The 18,450-nt window shown below is 38.8% G+C and overlaps 1 protein-coding gene across 4 annotated transcripts in view; it reads right to left on the minus strand.

Moving 5' to 3' along the window:
* Positions 1 to 18,450, minus strand: part of bmpr1bb (bone morphogenetic protein receptor, type IBb) — a 63,778-nt gene that overhangs the window by 2,532 nt on the left and 42,796 nt on the right. For 3 of the 4 annotated variants that reach the window (XM_051938221.1, XM_051938220.1, XM_051938222.1), the window contains 8 exons: positions 10,734 to 10,899; positions 9,855 to 9,957; positions 8,354 to 8,456; positions 6,329 to 6,425; positions 6,098 to 6,242; positions 4,932 to 5,124; positions 4,005 to 4,302; positions 3,518 to 3,911 (listed from right to left, as the gene is read on the minus strand). In XM_051938221.1, the coding sequence (XP_051794181.1) occupies positions 3,518 to 3,911; positions 4,005 to 4,302; positions 4,932 to 5,124; positions 6,098 to 6,242; positions 6,329 to 6,425; positions 8,354 to 8,456; positions 9,855 to 9,957; positions 10,734 to 10,899 (1,499 nt within the window). The remainder of the gene's footprint in view (positions 1 to 3,517; positions 3,912 to 4,004; positions 4,303 to 4,931; positions 5,125 to 6,097; positions 6,243 to 6,328; positions 6,426 to 8,353; positions 8,457 to 9,854; positions 9,958 to 10,733; positions 10,900 to 18,450) is intronic. The other variant, XM_022215219.2, reaches the window with a different exon arrangement.

The raw sequence follows: 18,450 nt of genomic DNA on the forward strand, positions 1-18,450 counted from the left end.
CATTTTTTGCACATTTTGGACGACACACTAAACTATGACATTTTTGTGATATTTTGGACGACATATTAAACTATGACATTTTTGTGATATTTTGGACGACATACTAAACTATGACTTTTTTGTGATTTTTGGACGACATACTCAACTATTACATTTTTTGCACATTTTGGACGACATACTAAACTATGACGTTTTTGCACATTTTTGACGACATACTAAACTATGACATTTTTTTGGACATTTTGGACAACATACTAAACTTTGACATTTTTGTGATATTTTGGATGACATACTAAACTATGGCTTTTTTGCGACATTTTGGACGACACACTAAACTATGACGGTTTTGTGATATTTTGGACGACATATTAAACTTTGACATTTTTGTGACATTTTGGATAACATACTAAACTACGACATTTTTGTGATATTTTGGACGACATACTAAACTATGACATTTTTTGCACATTTTGGATGACATTAAACTTTGACATTTTTGTGATATTTTGGACGACATACTAAACTATGGCTTTTTTGCGATATTTTGGACGACACACTAAACTATGACGGTTTTGTGATATTTTGGACGACATACTAAACTATGACATTTTTGTGACATTTTGGATGACATACTAAACTACGACATTTTTGTGATATTTTGGACGACATACTAAACTATGACATTTTTTGCACATTTTGGATGACATTAAACTTTGACATTTTTGTGATATTTTGGACGACATACTAAACTATGGCTTTTTTGCGATATTTTGGACGACACACTAAACTATGACGGTTTTGTGATATTTTGGACGACATACTAAACTATGACATTTTTGTGACATTTTGGATGACATACTAAACTATGACATTTTTGTGATATTTTGGACGACATACTAAACTATGGCTTTTTTTGCGATATTTTGGACGACACACTAAACTATGACGGTTTTGTGATATTTTGGACGACATACTAAACTGTGACATTTTTTGCACATTTTGGGCGACATACTAAACTATGACATTTTTTGCACATTTTGGGCGACATACTAAACTATGACTTTTTTGCACATTTTGGACGACATACTCAACTATGACATTTTTGTGATATTTTGGATGACATATTAAACTTTGACATTTTTGTGATATTTTGGACGACATACTAAACTATGGCTTTTTTTGCGATATTTTGGACGACACACTAAACTATGACGGTTTTGTGATATTTTGGACGACATACTAAACTGTGACATTTTGGACGACATACTAAACTATGACATTTTTGTGACATTTTGGACGACATACTAAACTATGACATTTTTTGCACATTTTGGACGACACACTAAACTATGACATTTTTGTGATATTTTGGACGACATATTAAACTATGACATTTTTGTGATATTTTGGACGACATACTAAACTATGACTTTTTTGTGATTTTTGGACGACATACTCAAGTATTACATTTTTTGCACATTTTGGACGACATACTAAACTATGACGTTTTTGCACATTTTTGACGACATACTAAACTATGACATTTTTTTGGACATTTTGGACAACATACTAAACTTTGACATTTTTGTGATATTTTGGATGACATACTAAACTATGGCTTTTTTGCGACATTTTGGACGACACACTAAACTATGACGGTTTTGTGATATTTTGGACGACATATTAAACTTTGACATTTTTGTGACATTTTGGATGACATACTAAACTATGACTTTTTTGTGATATTTTGGACGACATACTAAACTATGACATTTTTTGCACATTTTGGACGACATACTAAACTACGACATTTTTGTGATATTTTGGACGACATACTAAACTATGGCTTTTTTGCGATATTTTGGACGACACACTAAACTATGACGGTTTTGTGATATTTTGGACGACATACTAAACTATGACATTTTTGTGACATTTTGGATGACATACTAAACTATGACATTTTTTGCACATTTTGGATGACATATTAAACTTTGACATTTTTGTGATATTTTGGACGACATACTAAACTATGGCTTTTTTGCGATATTTTGGACGACACACTAAACTATGACGGTTTTGTGATATTTTGGACGACATACTAAACTATGACATTTTTTGCACATTTTGGGCGACATAGTAAACTATGACATTTTTTGCACATTTTGGGCAACATACTAAACTATGACATTTTTTGCACATTTTGGGCAACATACTAAACTATGACATTTTTTGCACATTTTGGGCGACATACTAAACTATGACTTTTTTGCACATTTTGGACGACATACTCAACTATGACATTTTTGTGATATTTTGGATGACATATTAAACTTTGACATTTTTGTGATATTTTGGACGACATACTAAACTATGGCTTTTTTTGCGATATTTTGGACGACACACTAAACTATGACGGTTTTGTGATATTTTGGACGACATACTAAACTGTGACATTTTGGACGACATACTAAACTATGACATTTTTGTGACATTTTGGACGACATACTAAACTATGACTTTTTTGTGATTTTTGGACGACATACTAAACTGTGACATTTTGGACGACATACTCAACTATGACATTTTTTTGGACATTTTGGACGACATACTAAACTTTGACGGTTTTGTGATATTTTGGACGACATATTAAACTTTGACATTTTTGTGACATTTTGGATGACATACTAAACTATGACTTTTTTATGATTTTTGGACGACATACTCAACTATTACATTTTTGTGATATTTTGGGCCACATACTAAACTATGACATTTTTGTGATATTTTGGACGACATACTAAACTATGACGGTTTTGTGATATTTTGGACGACATACTAAACTATGACATTTTTGTGATATTTTGGACGACATACTAAACTATGACGGTTTTGTGATATTTTGGACCACATACTAAACTATGACATTTTTGTGATATTTTGGACGACATACTAAACTATGACATTTTTTGCACATTTTGGATGACATATTAAACTTTGACATTTTTGTGATATTTTGGACGACATACTAAACTATGACGGTTTTGTGATATTTTAGATGACATACTGAACTACTAGAAAAGCACTCAGAGAGCGCAATAGTCCACCAAGGTTGTTCACTTTACATATCATATCTGACGGATGAAATATTTCATAAAAAATGACCTTGTGCTGACCACAGGCATGTGTTTTGCCTGTGCATGTTATATATTGATACCGAACTGGATGTAAATTACTCATATAAAGGTTGATCAGTTCATCACTTTTGGCAAGCCTTTGTTTTGCTCGTGTTAAAATAACTGATACCTCCATGCTTTTATTTTGAAGGTGTATTTTAAATGTTACAGGCTTGTATTTTGTCAGCATTCGAGCAGCACAGGAAGTTTTTCTCTAAGAAGCTTTTTCTTGACATGATGAAGATGCTGCCGAAAAGTCAGAAAGTTAAGTTAAGTTTAAAAATTAAAAATACATTTTTTCGAAGGGGGTTAAACAAAGTAATCAAAAACATATAAAATACCTCATCACTGTTCCAGCGATTAGCAAATGAAGGTCTTTGTTTCTTAATGCACACCACTTCTTTCATGTCCTCATAGGAAGGATCGGATGGAACGAGGTCATGATAGGGCAGCTGATACTCCTCCACAATTCCTGCAGGAAAAACACACAAGAATCTGTCATTCTTAATGACCCACACAGATAGTTTCAGATAAAGTAAAGACACAGTTTGTTCCTGACCTCCAGAGATGCAGCGTCGAACCATCTCCCAAACAATAAGACCAAAACTGTACATGTCAGCCATTATGAAGGACTGGACGTCACTCCTGTTCAGGGTCTCTTCCAACACTTCAGGTGGCATGTAGCGCTTTGTACCAACTCGGAGGTTAGTTGGGATGTCGACTTCATTGGTGTCACTGAGAGGGAAAGGGAAAGCAGAGAGCATGATTCAGGTAATGTCCTGGCTGCCCCTAAATGGTAATAACATGAGTTCAGACAGTATGGTGTACCTGTTAAACTTGACAGCAAGTCCCAGATCTGCAATACAACATGATCCGTTCTTTTTAACCAGAATGTTTTTGCTCTTCAGGTCTCGGTGTGCGATGGCCGGTTTGCCCTGCGTGCCATAGATGGCGGTGTGTAGGTGACAGAGGCCTGATATGGAGGAATAAGCCAGTTTCAGCAGAGCCTTGACATCCAAGGTGTTAGACTTGAGGTAGTCGTATAAAGATCCATTCTCATGGTAGTCTGTAATCAGGTAGAGCTGAGTCCACGAGCCGGTTCCTTTAATGTCAGCTGCTATGAATCCTGGGGGATTAGAAAAGCGGGGATGACAGGATTTTAGAAATGCACAAAGAAAACACCCACAGTCAAAGTTTAGTCACATTTAGGGACATTTTACTGTCTTGTGCGGAGTCCCTGGAGATTTGTCTGCAACTTTCCAAAATTGGCAAGCCAACATTCACACTCCCTGCATGCCATCATTTGGCCGGTTGAGGTGAGACAGGAGCCAGATACTGAATTTTTCTTTCTATCTTTCTTTTTGCAATTGTTACTCAGCAACTGCTGTAGCACTTTTTATGTGCACAGTGTGATAAAAAAAAAATCTGCCAATGTCTCCCTGTAGAGATTGTCAGAAAATGTACTTCTTTATCGCTATTTTTAAACAATATCACGTAAACCCTACTTGTTTGTAATGGCTGGTTTTTCACTCTGCCTTCCCCTGTGGCTGTTCAACAACTCTAAACACATTTCAGTTCCTTTCCTTTCCCTAAAATAACCCCGAGTGAGAACCTTCGTGCTGAATGCAACCACTGTTAGCGGCTAATTGTTTACGCATTACATTCATTCCCCCACAGGCACACACACACTCAACCCTTTACTCACTCTTCCGGTCCTTTTCATTTATGTTTCACGTTCCATTTATGTGACCTTACCGAGAATGTTGTCGTGTCTCATCAGGAAGGTCTGATAGATTTCAGTCTCTCTGAACCAGCTCTCTTCCTCGGTGGTGAAGAACACTTTGACAGCCACTCTCTCTCCTCTCCATTTGCCCATCCAGACTTCTCCGTATCGCCCTTTTCCAATCTGCTTGACCATCTGTATTTGCTTGGCGATGGTGCGTTGAACCTGGAAACAAAGGATTGTAAAAACAGACAGTTTTACTTCATCATTCCTCTTTAAAATCCTGCTTTTTTTCCTTTTCACATTTCTAAGAACTTGAAGTACCTCTTCAGTCATTGATCAAAACCGTTCAAAACTCTTCCTTGTCTCTTCATGTCTTTAAAATAGCTTAGATGTAAGTCTACAAGCTGTTTCATGATTGTCGGTCTGAAGCTGTGTTTTTGAGACTGTCATTGGGACAGTTTTAAGGTGGAAATGCTCAGCCATTGTGTTGACTGCATATTTCACTCATGATATGCCTTCAAGCATTTGACAAAAATACAAAATCAATATGTTAACAGAGTATAAAACCTGATTTTACTAGAGTAGATCTATTCGTTGTAGTATTTTTGTCTTAACATGGTAGATAGATGTGCAAATATAGCTGAGCAATGGTTTAATAATCTTTAATAATAGTGTTTTTGCCTAAGCGAAATTATTGGTGAATTTTCATTAAATATTTTTCATGGAACTGATTGGAATGGGTGAATGAATTTGGGGGTGGGATTAAATAAGTTTTAACTTCTTCCCACTCCCTTTCAAGCATGTTGAAGTTTTGTTTTCCTCTCATTCTCCTTATATGAGAAGCGTGATGGATTATTTCAGTTGTTTTTGTCAACCATTCGTCGAATTTTTTTTAAATTACATGCTTGAAATAAATGAAATGAATAATACTGCTTGTGTACATTCAGGTGAACTGTATCCAGATGATGTCATCATGTTTTGTAAATAAAAAAAAATAAGAAAATTGTGATTAAGAACACAAATTAGCTGGCGGAGTTCTACATGTCTGGATAGATGCAATGAGTCTACTGCACTCAAAATCAATGTGATTGTTTTCATGGTAACGGTCCATTTATTTACACATGAAACAATGCAGTATTCTATTATTGCTTTGTGAACTGTGCTCGAAGTGGAGAAGAAGATGTGTTTTTCTCACCAGTAGAGGGAGTCCCGACCCAGAGCCAGAGCCGATGCTGCGTGAATGTTCTATCAGGTCCTTCAGAGACTCACCCGGGGGAATGTAGGTCTCATCCTGCTCCAGATCGATGCTGTAGCGCGGCCGTGACTCCTGGCGTTTATATCTGCCACAGAAAGGAGATGGCAGGTTTGTGAACTGAACACTAGCAAGTGAGAGTTTGCTGATACGCTCATGAGACAATTTTCTCACCTGAAGTAGCAAAAAACAAGGATGACGCCCAGAATGATGCTGCAAACGGTCACTGAAATGAACAGAGCCATGTACGGGATGCTGCGGTCCACGTAATCTAGAAAGATGTGCAAGGAGAAATTAGAGGTTATTTCTGTTACTTTTAAACATCCACAAACAAGCACCCTAGTCTGAGCAAGTCAGTAAAATCAGAACTGATGAATAGGCGGTGACAGTCGTTTGTTCTCTGTTGTCAACTCCAGCATCTGTTTAATTTTCATTGGCAGCCCCCCCCCCTTCCTTCCCTCTAATTCTGCCCTGCACCCCTTTTCACAGCGCGTTATCGATCACATCCCGTTCCTGAATCTCACATATCGGGTGTCACACTGACATCACTACAGAAACCCCAGAGGCCTGAAGCAGCTCTGGGGCTCTAGCCTTTCTGCCATGATCCTGTCAATCAGACACACACAAACACAGAGGCCTGAACACTGGAGACACTCAGTGCTACGGTGGAGAATAACACACACACAGCAAGAAGGAATACAGCAGAAAAGGTTTCTATGAAGCCACTGCAGGTTGTATAAGGATGATTGCATTTTAGATATTTTAAATCAACTTATTTTGATGAGAAAACAAAGGGGTGAAGCATATTTGACAGAACAAGAGCACTTAAAGGGGTTTCCCTGTGGCGTGACGGAAAGTTCCCAGCATTTCATTTGCATACACTTTCATTTTAACCAGTTGATTCTTGCCCTTTTACATCATGCTGTGTGAATGTTGACATGTCCTCAGGTCAGAACATTTTGATGAGCACAGTGTAACTACAACTGATAGAAATGTTGGATAAAACCGTGAAGAAAACCTCAAAGATGTAGAACAATGTAATCATTCTTAACTGATCTGTCAAATCCAACTATCGCTGTTTGCATGAAGGTCAAAGTGAAGTTTGCGAGGCTGTGTGAAAGCGTAATGGTGAGTGTATGTGACAAAAACTGTGATCGAGGGAGAGCGAGAGAGGAAGAATGTGTGTGTGTGTGTGTGTGTGTGTGTTGTGGTGTGACAGATGGACAGATATCTCACATCCGTCCTGAGGCAAGAAACTCAAGCAGGCCCCGGGGAGAGGCTGTCCTTTTCATTAGAGGGTGAGAGAACAAGCCAAGTCTGCAGGCTCTGTTTCACCTGCCTCCCTCTCTCTGCCTCCCGGAGCAGCATGTGCCACTTCACTCCAGCACCACACTGTGGTTTGTAACAGTTTAAACTGTCACTACTCATCACCAGCCGGCGAGGCCTGAGTGAGCCTGTTCTAAAAGGCACTCACGCTTAAAAGTGGGGCAGGATTTCACTGTGTGAAAACCCGTGTGGGCGCAAGTCTACATTCACAGTACATTCACTCTGTTTCCCCCTGTGCTATTTCTCCGAGTGTCCCTGGTCCCAGAGCTGGATGCTTCAGATCTGCGGTCGATGTTCCACCAGCTGGTCCAGTCTCCACCATGTCCACTGTGGGATGCTGCTACTGACCTTCCACCAGCCCTCTGCTTCCAATTCCCTTTTTCCACGAGTCAACTCTGCATCGCCTTCAATATACTGTTATGCTAACTTACATACTGTTTGAATTTTACTGCTAGCTATATAAGGAGTATGTTTAATGTCAGAGCCGTACATCATAAGAGTAAACTATGAGTCAGTTTTCAATGTTAGCTTATACTTTGTCTGTGTCACATATCCTGTCATGCATGTATTCAAATGTGTGTTGTGTTTTCCTTGCTTTCTCACCCCTCCCTCTTCTCCCATCCCTCCCCCTTGCCCTCTTCTGTCCTTCTCAACCCGCCCGGCCAGCAGGCAGATGGGTCCCCCCTATTTAGAGCCGGGTTCTGCTCGAGGTTTCTTCCCTGTTAAAAGGGTGTTTTTCCTTGCCACTGTCGCCTTTGGGCTTGCTCTGGGGGTCAGGCATATGGGTTCTGTAAAGCGTCTTGAGACGATTTGACTGTAATTGACGCTATATAAATAAAATTGAATTGAATTGAATTGAATTGAAAGTCTCACCTGACGTCACGAGCGGAGGGAGAGTGGGATGCAAGTCTCTGTTGCAGTAGTCCTGATCTGTGCAACACTCCAGAGATCTCCTCGAACGCGCGTTCCACGTGTCCTATCGCACACATATAAATGTAAAACCCATGCACGAACACTAATGAAGATAGAAGATCAATAAAGATTTACAGCCACACTTATTCCTAACAGTATTTCACACTTTACCAAAGGTTTCTCCACTGTGTATCAAGATAGTGAGCTGGAGAAGTCGGATTTAACTAGCCCTCATAAAGAGCCACAGTGAGTCAAGGAAAGCCCATAAGGACTTAACAACATCTCATGAAGAAGAGCATACATTCAGGCAGAAATACACACACTTTAGATGAACAGTTTGGGTCTAATTGTGATTTTTCAGACATAATTTTCTGCTTCAGTTCAACATTCATTCTATAATACAGCATTCAGCCACAACATTAAAACCACCTGTCAAATATTGTGCAGGCCCATTACAAGACATCAAAATGGCTCTGAGACAAGTGTAGCAGAGGATTTGGGTCCTGGGGGTTGCAGAAATAAGACCTAAGCAGATGATCTTATTCTGATACATCTAACCAATCCTTGATCGGACTGGAGTTTGGAGGACTGTTTAATGTCTTGGGGTCTTGGTTCTGTTCCTCGAGTAATTCCTGAGCAGTTTTTGATCTATAACTGGGAGAAGATGTCACCATAGCTGAGTGCTTTTGCAATGGAGAGACTGTCAAAGTAGCATCCACATACACTACCAGCCAAAAGTTCTTCTCATTCAATGTTTTTACTTTATTTTTACTACTTTCTACATTGTAGATGCATACTGAAGACATCAAAACTATGTTACTTATATTTTAGATTCTTCAAAGTAGCCACCTTTTGCTTTGATGACAGTTTTGCAAACCCTTGGCCTTCTCTCAGTGAGCTTCATGAGGTTGGCACCTGAAATCATTTCACAGGTGTGTCTTGTCAAGGTTTATTTACGGAATTTCTTGCCTTCTTAATGGGGTTTGGACCATCAGTTGTGTTGTGCAGAAGCCATTTCGGTACACAGTTGACAGCCTTATTTGACAACTGTTAGAATCCATATTATGGCAAGAACCAATCAGCTAAGTAAAGAGAAACGACAGCCCATCCTTACTTTAACAACTGAAGGTCAGCCAGTCAAGAAAATTGTAAAAACTTTGCAGGCATCATCAAGTGCAGTCGCAAAAACCATCAAGTGCTACGACCAAACTGGCTCACATAAGGTGTAATGATCTAGACTTCACCTGCCAGTGGGTTTAATGTTGTGCTTTTAATTTAAAACGTGTGAAGCATGTTACCTCCCGAAGAAGAAACAATAGAAAGACTGCACACAAGGAGGACTGCATGAATTTCACAACACTGATTAAGATGTGCTGCATGACATGACTCTTAGACTGCAGCCTTTGCAATCTGTTAACTGCATTGTTTCAAATCGTGATGACGTCACAGTAAATAGCCTTACTCTGCACTGGAACTCAGATCCGGCCAGTCGCAAACAACCTGCAGTCAGAACTGCAAGGCCTCCCTCCTCCTCCTCCACCATGGTGAAGCAGTAACCATCAGTCCTACAGAAATACACACAAACCACCGCATACCGCATAGTCATCACTTTCATCACTTTGGATTCAAAAGTTCTCAAACTATAAACATTCAAGAACTGAACTTCTACAAAACTCGCTACAATATGTTATTGAATGATTGCTGTAACTGATTACTACAATAATCTAAATTACATGCAAAGGATTTAAAAGCAACCATTTCAAATAGATTAACGTATGTAGTCATCATAAAGCAAAACACTGACTCATTCTAGGATCACAAATGTAAGGTTTTTCTGCTTTTTTCTGTTTTCCATCATCAATAATTGAGTCTTTTTGGAATTTCAACTTTAAATTGGACAAAAAATATACATCATCTTGGACTCAGGGGCATAGTGATGAGCAGTCAATCGTATTTTGACATTTTATAGACTAAACAATGAGTAGATAGACAAAAAAAGTGATTATTTGTAGGAGTGAAGTAGATGAAAATGAAAATTTGAAAAGTATATTTTTATGTTTATATTCATATCTTCATATATGGAAAAAAATATCTATAACATTTAAAACGTGCACTCTAAGTATTAATCCTTCTACAGCTAGTGGGTTGGCGAGTGCGAGCGTTAATAAGCTTTGACTCAAGAGGCTTGAGTGGTTTCATTAAAGAATGTAGCTCAAGTAAACATTTGTGTGCCTCTGATCAGGTAATTAGAGGTCTCTGGGCTAATTACTGTGAATAATTATTGGTGGTGTTTTTAAATGGCTTCAGTACAAAACGTGTGTTTGTGTGTGCTTCACCGTACATGCAAGTGTTGTTGACGGAGTCTTCGGGGCAGTGTGGGTAGCAGTGGCACCAAAGCATGTTCTGAACTGAAACCGTGGCTGTGCTGCTGCTGCTGCTCTCCTCTCCTCTTCGCTCCGATCTGCCCTTCCATCCATTCTTCAGCAGCATCGTGTCCAACAGGTTGGCTGTGCAGTGAAGACAAAGACGCAGATTGGGTTTAGCAAAACGATAAACAGTCAGAGGAGTGAAACGTCAGTACAGATCCTTCAGGAAAATCAATGATGGAAAGAATCTAATAATGAAAATCTAATAATAACAACATTTCCACTAATTTCGAATCAGTTTTTATAATTATAGAGTAAAAAATGAGTCCCTGTCTTTCTTAGCACAGTTGCCATGGCAATGCAATCAGTAAAAAGTGTGGATACCTGCTGCTGAAAGCAACCCTGCTGCTCTGAAAACTCTACTCAAAGTACCTGCATGAAGTCTTGAACCAGAATAACACTGTTCACCAGAAAGAGGTCTTTGTGTTGCATGTGTGTGTGTGTGTGTGTGTGTCTGTGCCTAAAAGTCCCTGTGCATTTCTGTAACTATGCAAACCAGGTTTTTAAGTTAGTGTGTTAGTCTGCAGTGTGCTGCTGCAATATTCAGGACACTCTATCCACCACATTTGGTACAGATACAAAATCTTCAGAGCCTCAGCTTTATAACGACATTAACTGTATTTTTCCCCGTTTGTCACAGTTGTACAGTAAAGGAAATGTTCCAAAACGAGAGCACAATGTACTGTTGCAGCACCTATAATCAACTTAAACCCATTCAAATAGCCCATGATTAGATTGTGTATATTTTATTTCTCTGTAAATATATACATATTAATGTATGGACAAACAGTAGAGGGCTACTGTATTTATTATCTGTTGTGCACTCTCTACTTTTCCACTCTGCCTGCACAACAGCAGCAGCTTCAATCCAATACTACATTTATGCGCAGCAAATCAGATTAGTTGGTGAATATATGCAAAGATTTTGTGCTTAGGAGGGATAACACTTGCAGTGTAATAGCTGTAGTGAATTATAATTCAGCAAAACATGCACAACTAAGTGCAGTAAGTAAAGGTGTTTTCCACGAGTAAGAATTGATATCAATGTGAACATGTTTCTTTGGGCTTGTCATTCCTAAATATTTGATTTGCAGAACCTTGAGTCAATGGAGGGCTATGTTTTGAACAAAAAGGAAACTTCACTTTCAGGTATTTAGTTGTTTAAAAGATTATCAACCAGGAATAATGTCAACATTAGAAACTGGAATGTCACTTTACAAAATTCATAAAATACAAACACACATATGTATTGTAAAAATACATTTGGGATGAGAACAACCAATACCTAATCTTAATTTTTAAATGATGAATTTATTTTCTCATATACAGTACTAGTTAAACTTTCACTCTATACAACAGCAAAATTAACAGTGAAACAAACCCACACATGAGCTAAATAAATGTGAAATTAATTTAAAACAAACTGTATTTTTGATTCTGAGGTCCCATTTCTAAGTGAGAACCAGTAGAAATTCTAAGTTATACATGTGAAAAGCTGAAATAAAAGCTGATATAAATGACAAGCATAATTAGTTTACCCAGTCTTCTACAATATATGAATAACCATCTGTTTATTTGTACATTAACAACGTGCACGGTCAAACATCTTGGCAAGTAAGTGTGAATTATTTGATAACAGTAAAAAGAACTAATGTTTAATAGTCCTGTTGTTTATTAAAAATGAGTACTAGGCAGTGCTGCTGCTTTTGTATCTTTATTATAAAGTAAGTGAAGGTGCACAGAGTCCATCAGTGGAGAATAAAACCAGTTCTGACAGCAGCTCATCCCTGAAGACGTCTGTGGTCAGAGAGCTGAACAGTGTTCTGTCACATTAGACGGATGTCTTTCTCTCGCTCACTGCCAGATTTCCACTCTCTTTTTCCTTCGGCTCCCATTATTATACATTAAAACACGAATACACACAAACTGTAAGTTTTCAGGAGCAGTAAAACCAAGATACATGATTAAAAATCCTGAGTACACATTCATCAAGCTGCTGCAAAAGCGATCAAACACAAGCAACTTTGAAAGCGAAGACTTTCAAGACATCAAGGATGCACTTTTACACGTCGGGCCCCGTGTGTCAATCACACCCAAGAAAAGCTTCCCTCGACAGCTCTTATTATAATAGGTGTAAGCAGATCTAAGCAGTGCAACAGCCTGAAAGCCAAGCAGCCACTGAAAAGGGGGACATGAGTAATCCTCCAGAGGACGACGTGATGAAAAGGCTAAATCTGAGCGCAGTATAAACACACCGACTGTTCTTTAAGTGGTACTCTGTGTCCTTTCAACCTAATCTGTGTTGCTGTTTCTGTCAGAGGGGAAGTTTGTGGAGGTGTTCAGATCCTCCCTCGCTGTGGTCTTGATTGCTTCATCACATTTGCTCCCCGAGTGCTTAAAAAACAGGCAGAAAGGAATGTCTCATACAGACACATTCTGTCCAAATCGGATCTGGTTTATTTCAACTTTTTTATTAGTGGCTGAGGGAGCAGCAGAAGACAGGGGCAGGTCGTTCTAGAGAGAGAAGGAACAGGAAGGCTGATGTCAGGGAAGCAGAACTGTGCTTTGGAGTAGAAAATGGGGAAAGTGTGTACGATAAAGAGGTGTTTAACTATATTCAGAGTACGTGTTAGAAGTTTGCAGCAGAAAGCAGCATTAGGTCTTGAAATCTTTGTCTTTGGATGCAGGAATAACGACAAAGCGAAATAAATGCACAAATGTGACCAGTAATTTCAGTCCCATAACCAATAAAAAGAGCTTAGTATGCACCAGCAGATGTATTATTTATTCTCTAAGCAAGTTAGTAGGGCCAAAATTAGACACTGGTAACAGACTTTCAATAGTCTAGGAACAATAATGAATAATTAATAAATATAGATGCCATGAAGATCTTCAACCAGTAAGTCTCAAAGTTTGTCATTTATTTATGGTATATGAGCATGTTTACTATAGAGTCAATGTACGTTCAATAGACTATTTAAGAGGCTACAGGATGAAGGTAAAGACTCTCTGTTACACAAACTGCACTAAAGATAGAGATTTTGTCCCTTAATTAAAATAACAAATTGGAAAAAGAACATCCAAATATAATATTGTGAGATTGAATTAGTTTATAAAAACATGAGCCTGAAAATAAACACTTAGTGAATGACCTGATATACTAAAAAACAAAAAAAACCAAGTCAATTGTGTGTCATTTGTGCAATCATATGTATAACTACACATATCTCTCGTTCTCTTTCTTACATTCACCCCCCACCACACACACACACATAAACACACACACACACACACAAACTTGCTGTGTCAGCGACGTGGCGCACTCAAGGTCACCCCGAAATCTGAGCTGCACCCCCTACACCCGGGGTGTCAAACTCATTTTGGTCCAGGGGCCTCATACGGCCTAATTTGATCTCAAAGGGGCCGGACCAGTAAACTTAGAGCATAATTACCGAGAAGTAACAATAAGTCAAAGTTTTTCTGACGTTTTAGTGCAAAGGAGAACAAGTATATTAGAAAAATCTTTATATGTAATGAACTGTCCTTTTAAAAATTATATTACAAACAACCAGAGATTAAAGTAAATGCAATTTCAACAACACTATGACTCAGGTGCAGAATATCCTCTTAAAATTTACTGTCATATAGTTCACACCTATTTTACTGCCTCAGAGATACAAAGACGTGATGCACCCATCTGAAGTGCAGATGTCCAACACTGGCAGTCAATAAAAACTGGAAATCAGTGCAAAGATGGATGTTAGCAGTGATAAAATTACAGAGAAACTATGGGGGGTTCATGTCTCGAAAAACATCTCTGTATAAAGCCTTCCAGTTAACCCAGTAGGTTCATGAGAGCAGACTTCACAGCATGACGGGTATTTAATCTGTGAGCTGTGACCTTCACACACGCTGTTCGCTGTTCGTCATAGCTAGAGAGGAAGACATGGGAGCAAAAGGAGATAAGTTACTCCAGGTGCCCGTGATAAATCACCTCCTCAAAGGAGACATCTTCCACGGTGTCTGCAGATCGCACTCTGACTCCGAAAGGGTCGCAACCAACCTGCACGGGGGCCAGACATCCTCCTCCACCCTGCCGTCGATACCCTCATTGCTCTTCACCCCCTACAGGCTTCAAAGGCTTCTGCCACATGAGACACTCGCACATGTCCACATATTGTACGCACACGCACAGGAACGTGTCCGAGGAGCACATTCCACGCTCTCTCCTGCTACTCGGCCGCTACGCCCACAACAGGTCATCTGTTTCCAGCTCTTCGCTCTCAGCAACCTGTTCTCTGTTTGCCAGCCGTGACCAGGCAGCCTTTGGTCACTCTGAGGCTCTCACCACCCGCAGCAATAACACCACAACAAATTTATGGAGGCCTGTAGTTGACCCTGCTCTCCTCCACTTTGTACTCGGAGCCCAAACCTCTGGGGAAAAAAATCTACCGTCAGGGATTCACACCGGCTGCACAGAAAATAAATTTTACACATGGTTGTGAATACCGCAAAGAGCTGCTATATCCACAACAAAATGCTCAAGACAGGCAAATAGACACACAGACTGAGTGCCTTATTCACAGCAGATAGAGACAGGGCTTCACAGCAGTAACCAAAAGGACTGTAACTCAAAGGAGAAAATCTTGTACATGAATGTATGAATCTGGTGTGTGAAATATTAAGAAAAACTGTGATTTCTGAAGCATTATAGGGGAACATATGCACATGTTATTGATTACAAAAGGTTCAGCTCTGTATTGAAGAGCATGAAGATTTACACATTTATGTTTTCCCTTTCTCGAATATGTAGATAAAATATTTTTTGGGGCTTGTGAATATTTATACTAAAGCTCTTTATTACTTCTGTTTAATAAACTGTCCTTCAGCTTATTTTTACACTCTTCGTTACTGTGAATACCAGCAATTTTGTACCTTTTTTTTTTGTAAATATCAACAATTTGCTGGAAATTCAAGCAATTTTGGAACCTTATTTCTTCGACAAGCACAATTTTCACATTTATTGCAAATTCGTTTGTACTTTGGTTCCCATATCTTTCTTGAATGTAACGTGAGCTCCTGGATACCTTGAAATTCCCCAAGATCTATCTATTTATCTTTATCTATTTCCACATAATTGTGCTTCCAAAAATAAACACTGCGCTACTTCAACACAATAAAAATGCAACACGCACATAAAATTTAATAAAATAAAGACACATTTTTTGCCATTTCCTACAAACCAGCCTCAAAGAACACATGTACAGATGTATCTGGAGCTTTACTTTTTGCAGACAAACACAAACGGGCACACACTAATTCCCACATATTAACAGATATAAAACAGGTGGAGATGCTGGCACTGCATTTGTGTGTGGCACTCGTCTCGACACGCTCCCTCGCTCCTATCTTCTCTCAGATATTCTTTTTAAAACACTGTCTAACCCGCAATTCCCATCAATGCATCTCGCTGCTCGTCTATCTGTCCATGTGGTTTGGGCTTACTGGAAAAAGCCACAAGCCACTGACTAATGCTGGGGTTCATTTCAGACATACTGAGAGACTACAACAATAGCGCCACCACAATATGTCACTTTACCCCACAATATCACCTCCGTCAAAGAAAAAAAAAAGGGCTGATGCTTCTGTTTTTAACTCAAGGTTGTTCAAGGTTTATATATAACTCACAGACAGCTTTGATTAACTGAAGACACCAGCCTCATGTCCGCCTGGTAAAGATGATGGTATAGTCAGAAGCAGCTAACTTAGATTACCACAAACACTGGAATAATGAGGGAAGAGTAAGTCTGGCAATAAATCAAGGTCACAAAACTCATCTGCTGCCACTTCAAAAGCTAATTAATTCTCCATCTGGTATCTGACTGCATCAATCTTCCCATCTAACCTTCATCACATTTCCCAAATTGTTGAACTCTTTCGTTTTTTAGCCTTCTGAATCCCAAGCAGTTACTAGACATTTGTTTGCTCCTGTCACATTTTTCTTCACTGTGGGCTCATATTTCATTGCAACATAAAGTCCTGCACCACCATGGCTAGAAGTAGAGAGAACTCAAAAACGTCTTTGTGCAGTTGATCAGACTTATAATGGCATAAATATTTTTATAAAAAGAAATAAAGGAATTTCAATTTCTTGATTATTTATTTTATAAAAATTGAAAAAGTTGAAATCAACAAGAAAAAAACAATATAAATTCTCACTGGTTGTACCAAAACAACAAAAATGCCTCTACATACTATGGATATTTCAATACTTACATTTTTAGCTTGTTTCTATATTTGTCTGCCCTGTGATCTATTTAAACACAGCCTGCAGTTCAACCTATTTCAGCTGAAGTCCCTGCAGTTTTGTCACTTGACTGTTGGCCACAGCTGAATCTCTGAGTCACTTCTGGTGTATGCAAATGACTTCCTTTTGATGACTTTAAACAAAACACGTAAAATGAAGTGATTTTAAGATTCGCTTTGAAAATAAGTTTAAGGACTTCCACAAGTTGAAAATCTAACAATTCTATGTGTTTTAACAGTTTCTGGATCTGATCAATGGTGTCATTTGAATGACTTTTTAAAGAAAATGTGATTTTCAAACCCATCCATGGATTTGGGGGTTCATAGGGTTGAATTTTGGGGGTTAATAATGTTGGATTTCCAACTCTACACGTTTTAGTTTTCAGCTAAAACTTCTCAGCTCTGTTCATGCACTAGAAAAGTTCATTCTTCACAATTTGAATGCGTCAGAACTAGAGGACATGCAGTCCTCCCTCTGATATCACAAAAACTGTTCCTAAGCTTCCAAATCTCCCAAGGCAGATATATTAACATGGTGCACATGAACAATTATTACACAAACACACACACACAGCTTTTGCTCCAAGGCCGGACCGCTGGAGCAGCACATCTGCCCGGGGATCAAATTCTGTGTCGGGGAACCGTATCCACATCCTGACAGGAAGCAGCGCACAGAAGGCTGAAGGAGGCTGGTCCTGCCGAGGACCAACTGCTGCTGTTTTGTATTGCTGAACCTCTGTGTCACAATACACCCTGACCTTAGTCCACAACACGCAGCTCTGCACACATCCTCCGAAGGGTGTATCAGGGCTGCATAGAACTTTTGGTATGTTTTTGCAAACTCCTGATATTTTACGAGCCTTGACTCTTAAGTATCAGTTTCATTTTTGGCCAAAAAAGTGTTAACTGAACTTGTAAATGTCTTCAATGGGAACACAAAAAAGTCCTATCTTCATTTAACGAGCTGTACAGAGAATCACAATCTGCTTTCCCTTTAGCAAAGCTATACTTATGCAACTGAAATGGAGCAACAACAAAAAACTAGATGATAAAATCTAAAAGTATACTCCTACAGAGACACACTGATGATCATTGCAGAAAAAATACCACATATCCATAACACATACTTATAAAACAGCCTGTTATAAGGCATGTTGACTATACAAAGGATGGCTTTAGCATAGAACCGTGAACTACTTGCTGACTTTTTCAGCCTTTCATTCAAGCCCACAACATCCTAACTTTCCCAGTTTTCTTCATTTCAAGTACACTTTGTAAGTAATGAGCCACTGTGGTGCAATATTTTTCTTGTCTAGTAGTTGTGGA

Source organism: Acanthochromis polyacanthus, chromosome 18 (genome assembly GCF_021347895.1).
Source record: "Acanthochromis polyacanthus isolate Apoly-LR-REF ecotype Palm Island chromosome 18, KAUST_Apoly_ChrSc, whole genome shotgun sequence".
Lineage (NCBI taxonomy): Eukaryota > Metazoa > Chordata > Actinopteri > Pomacentridae > Acanthochromis > Acanthochromis polyacanthus.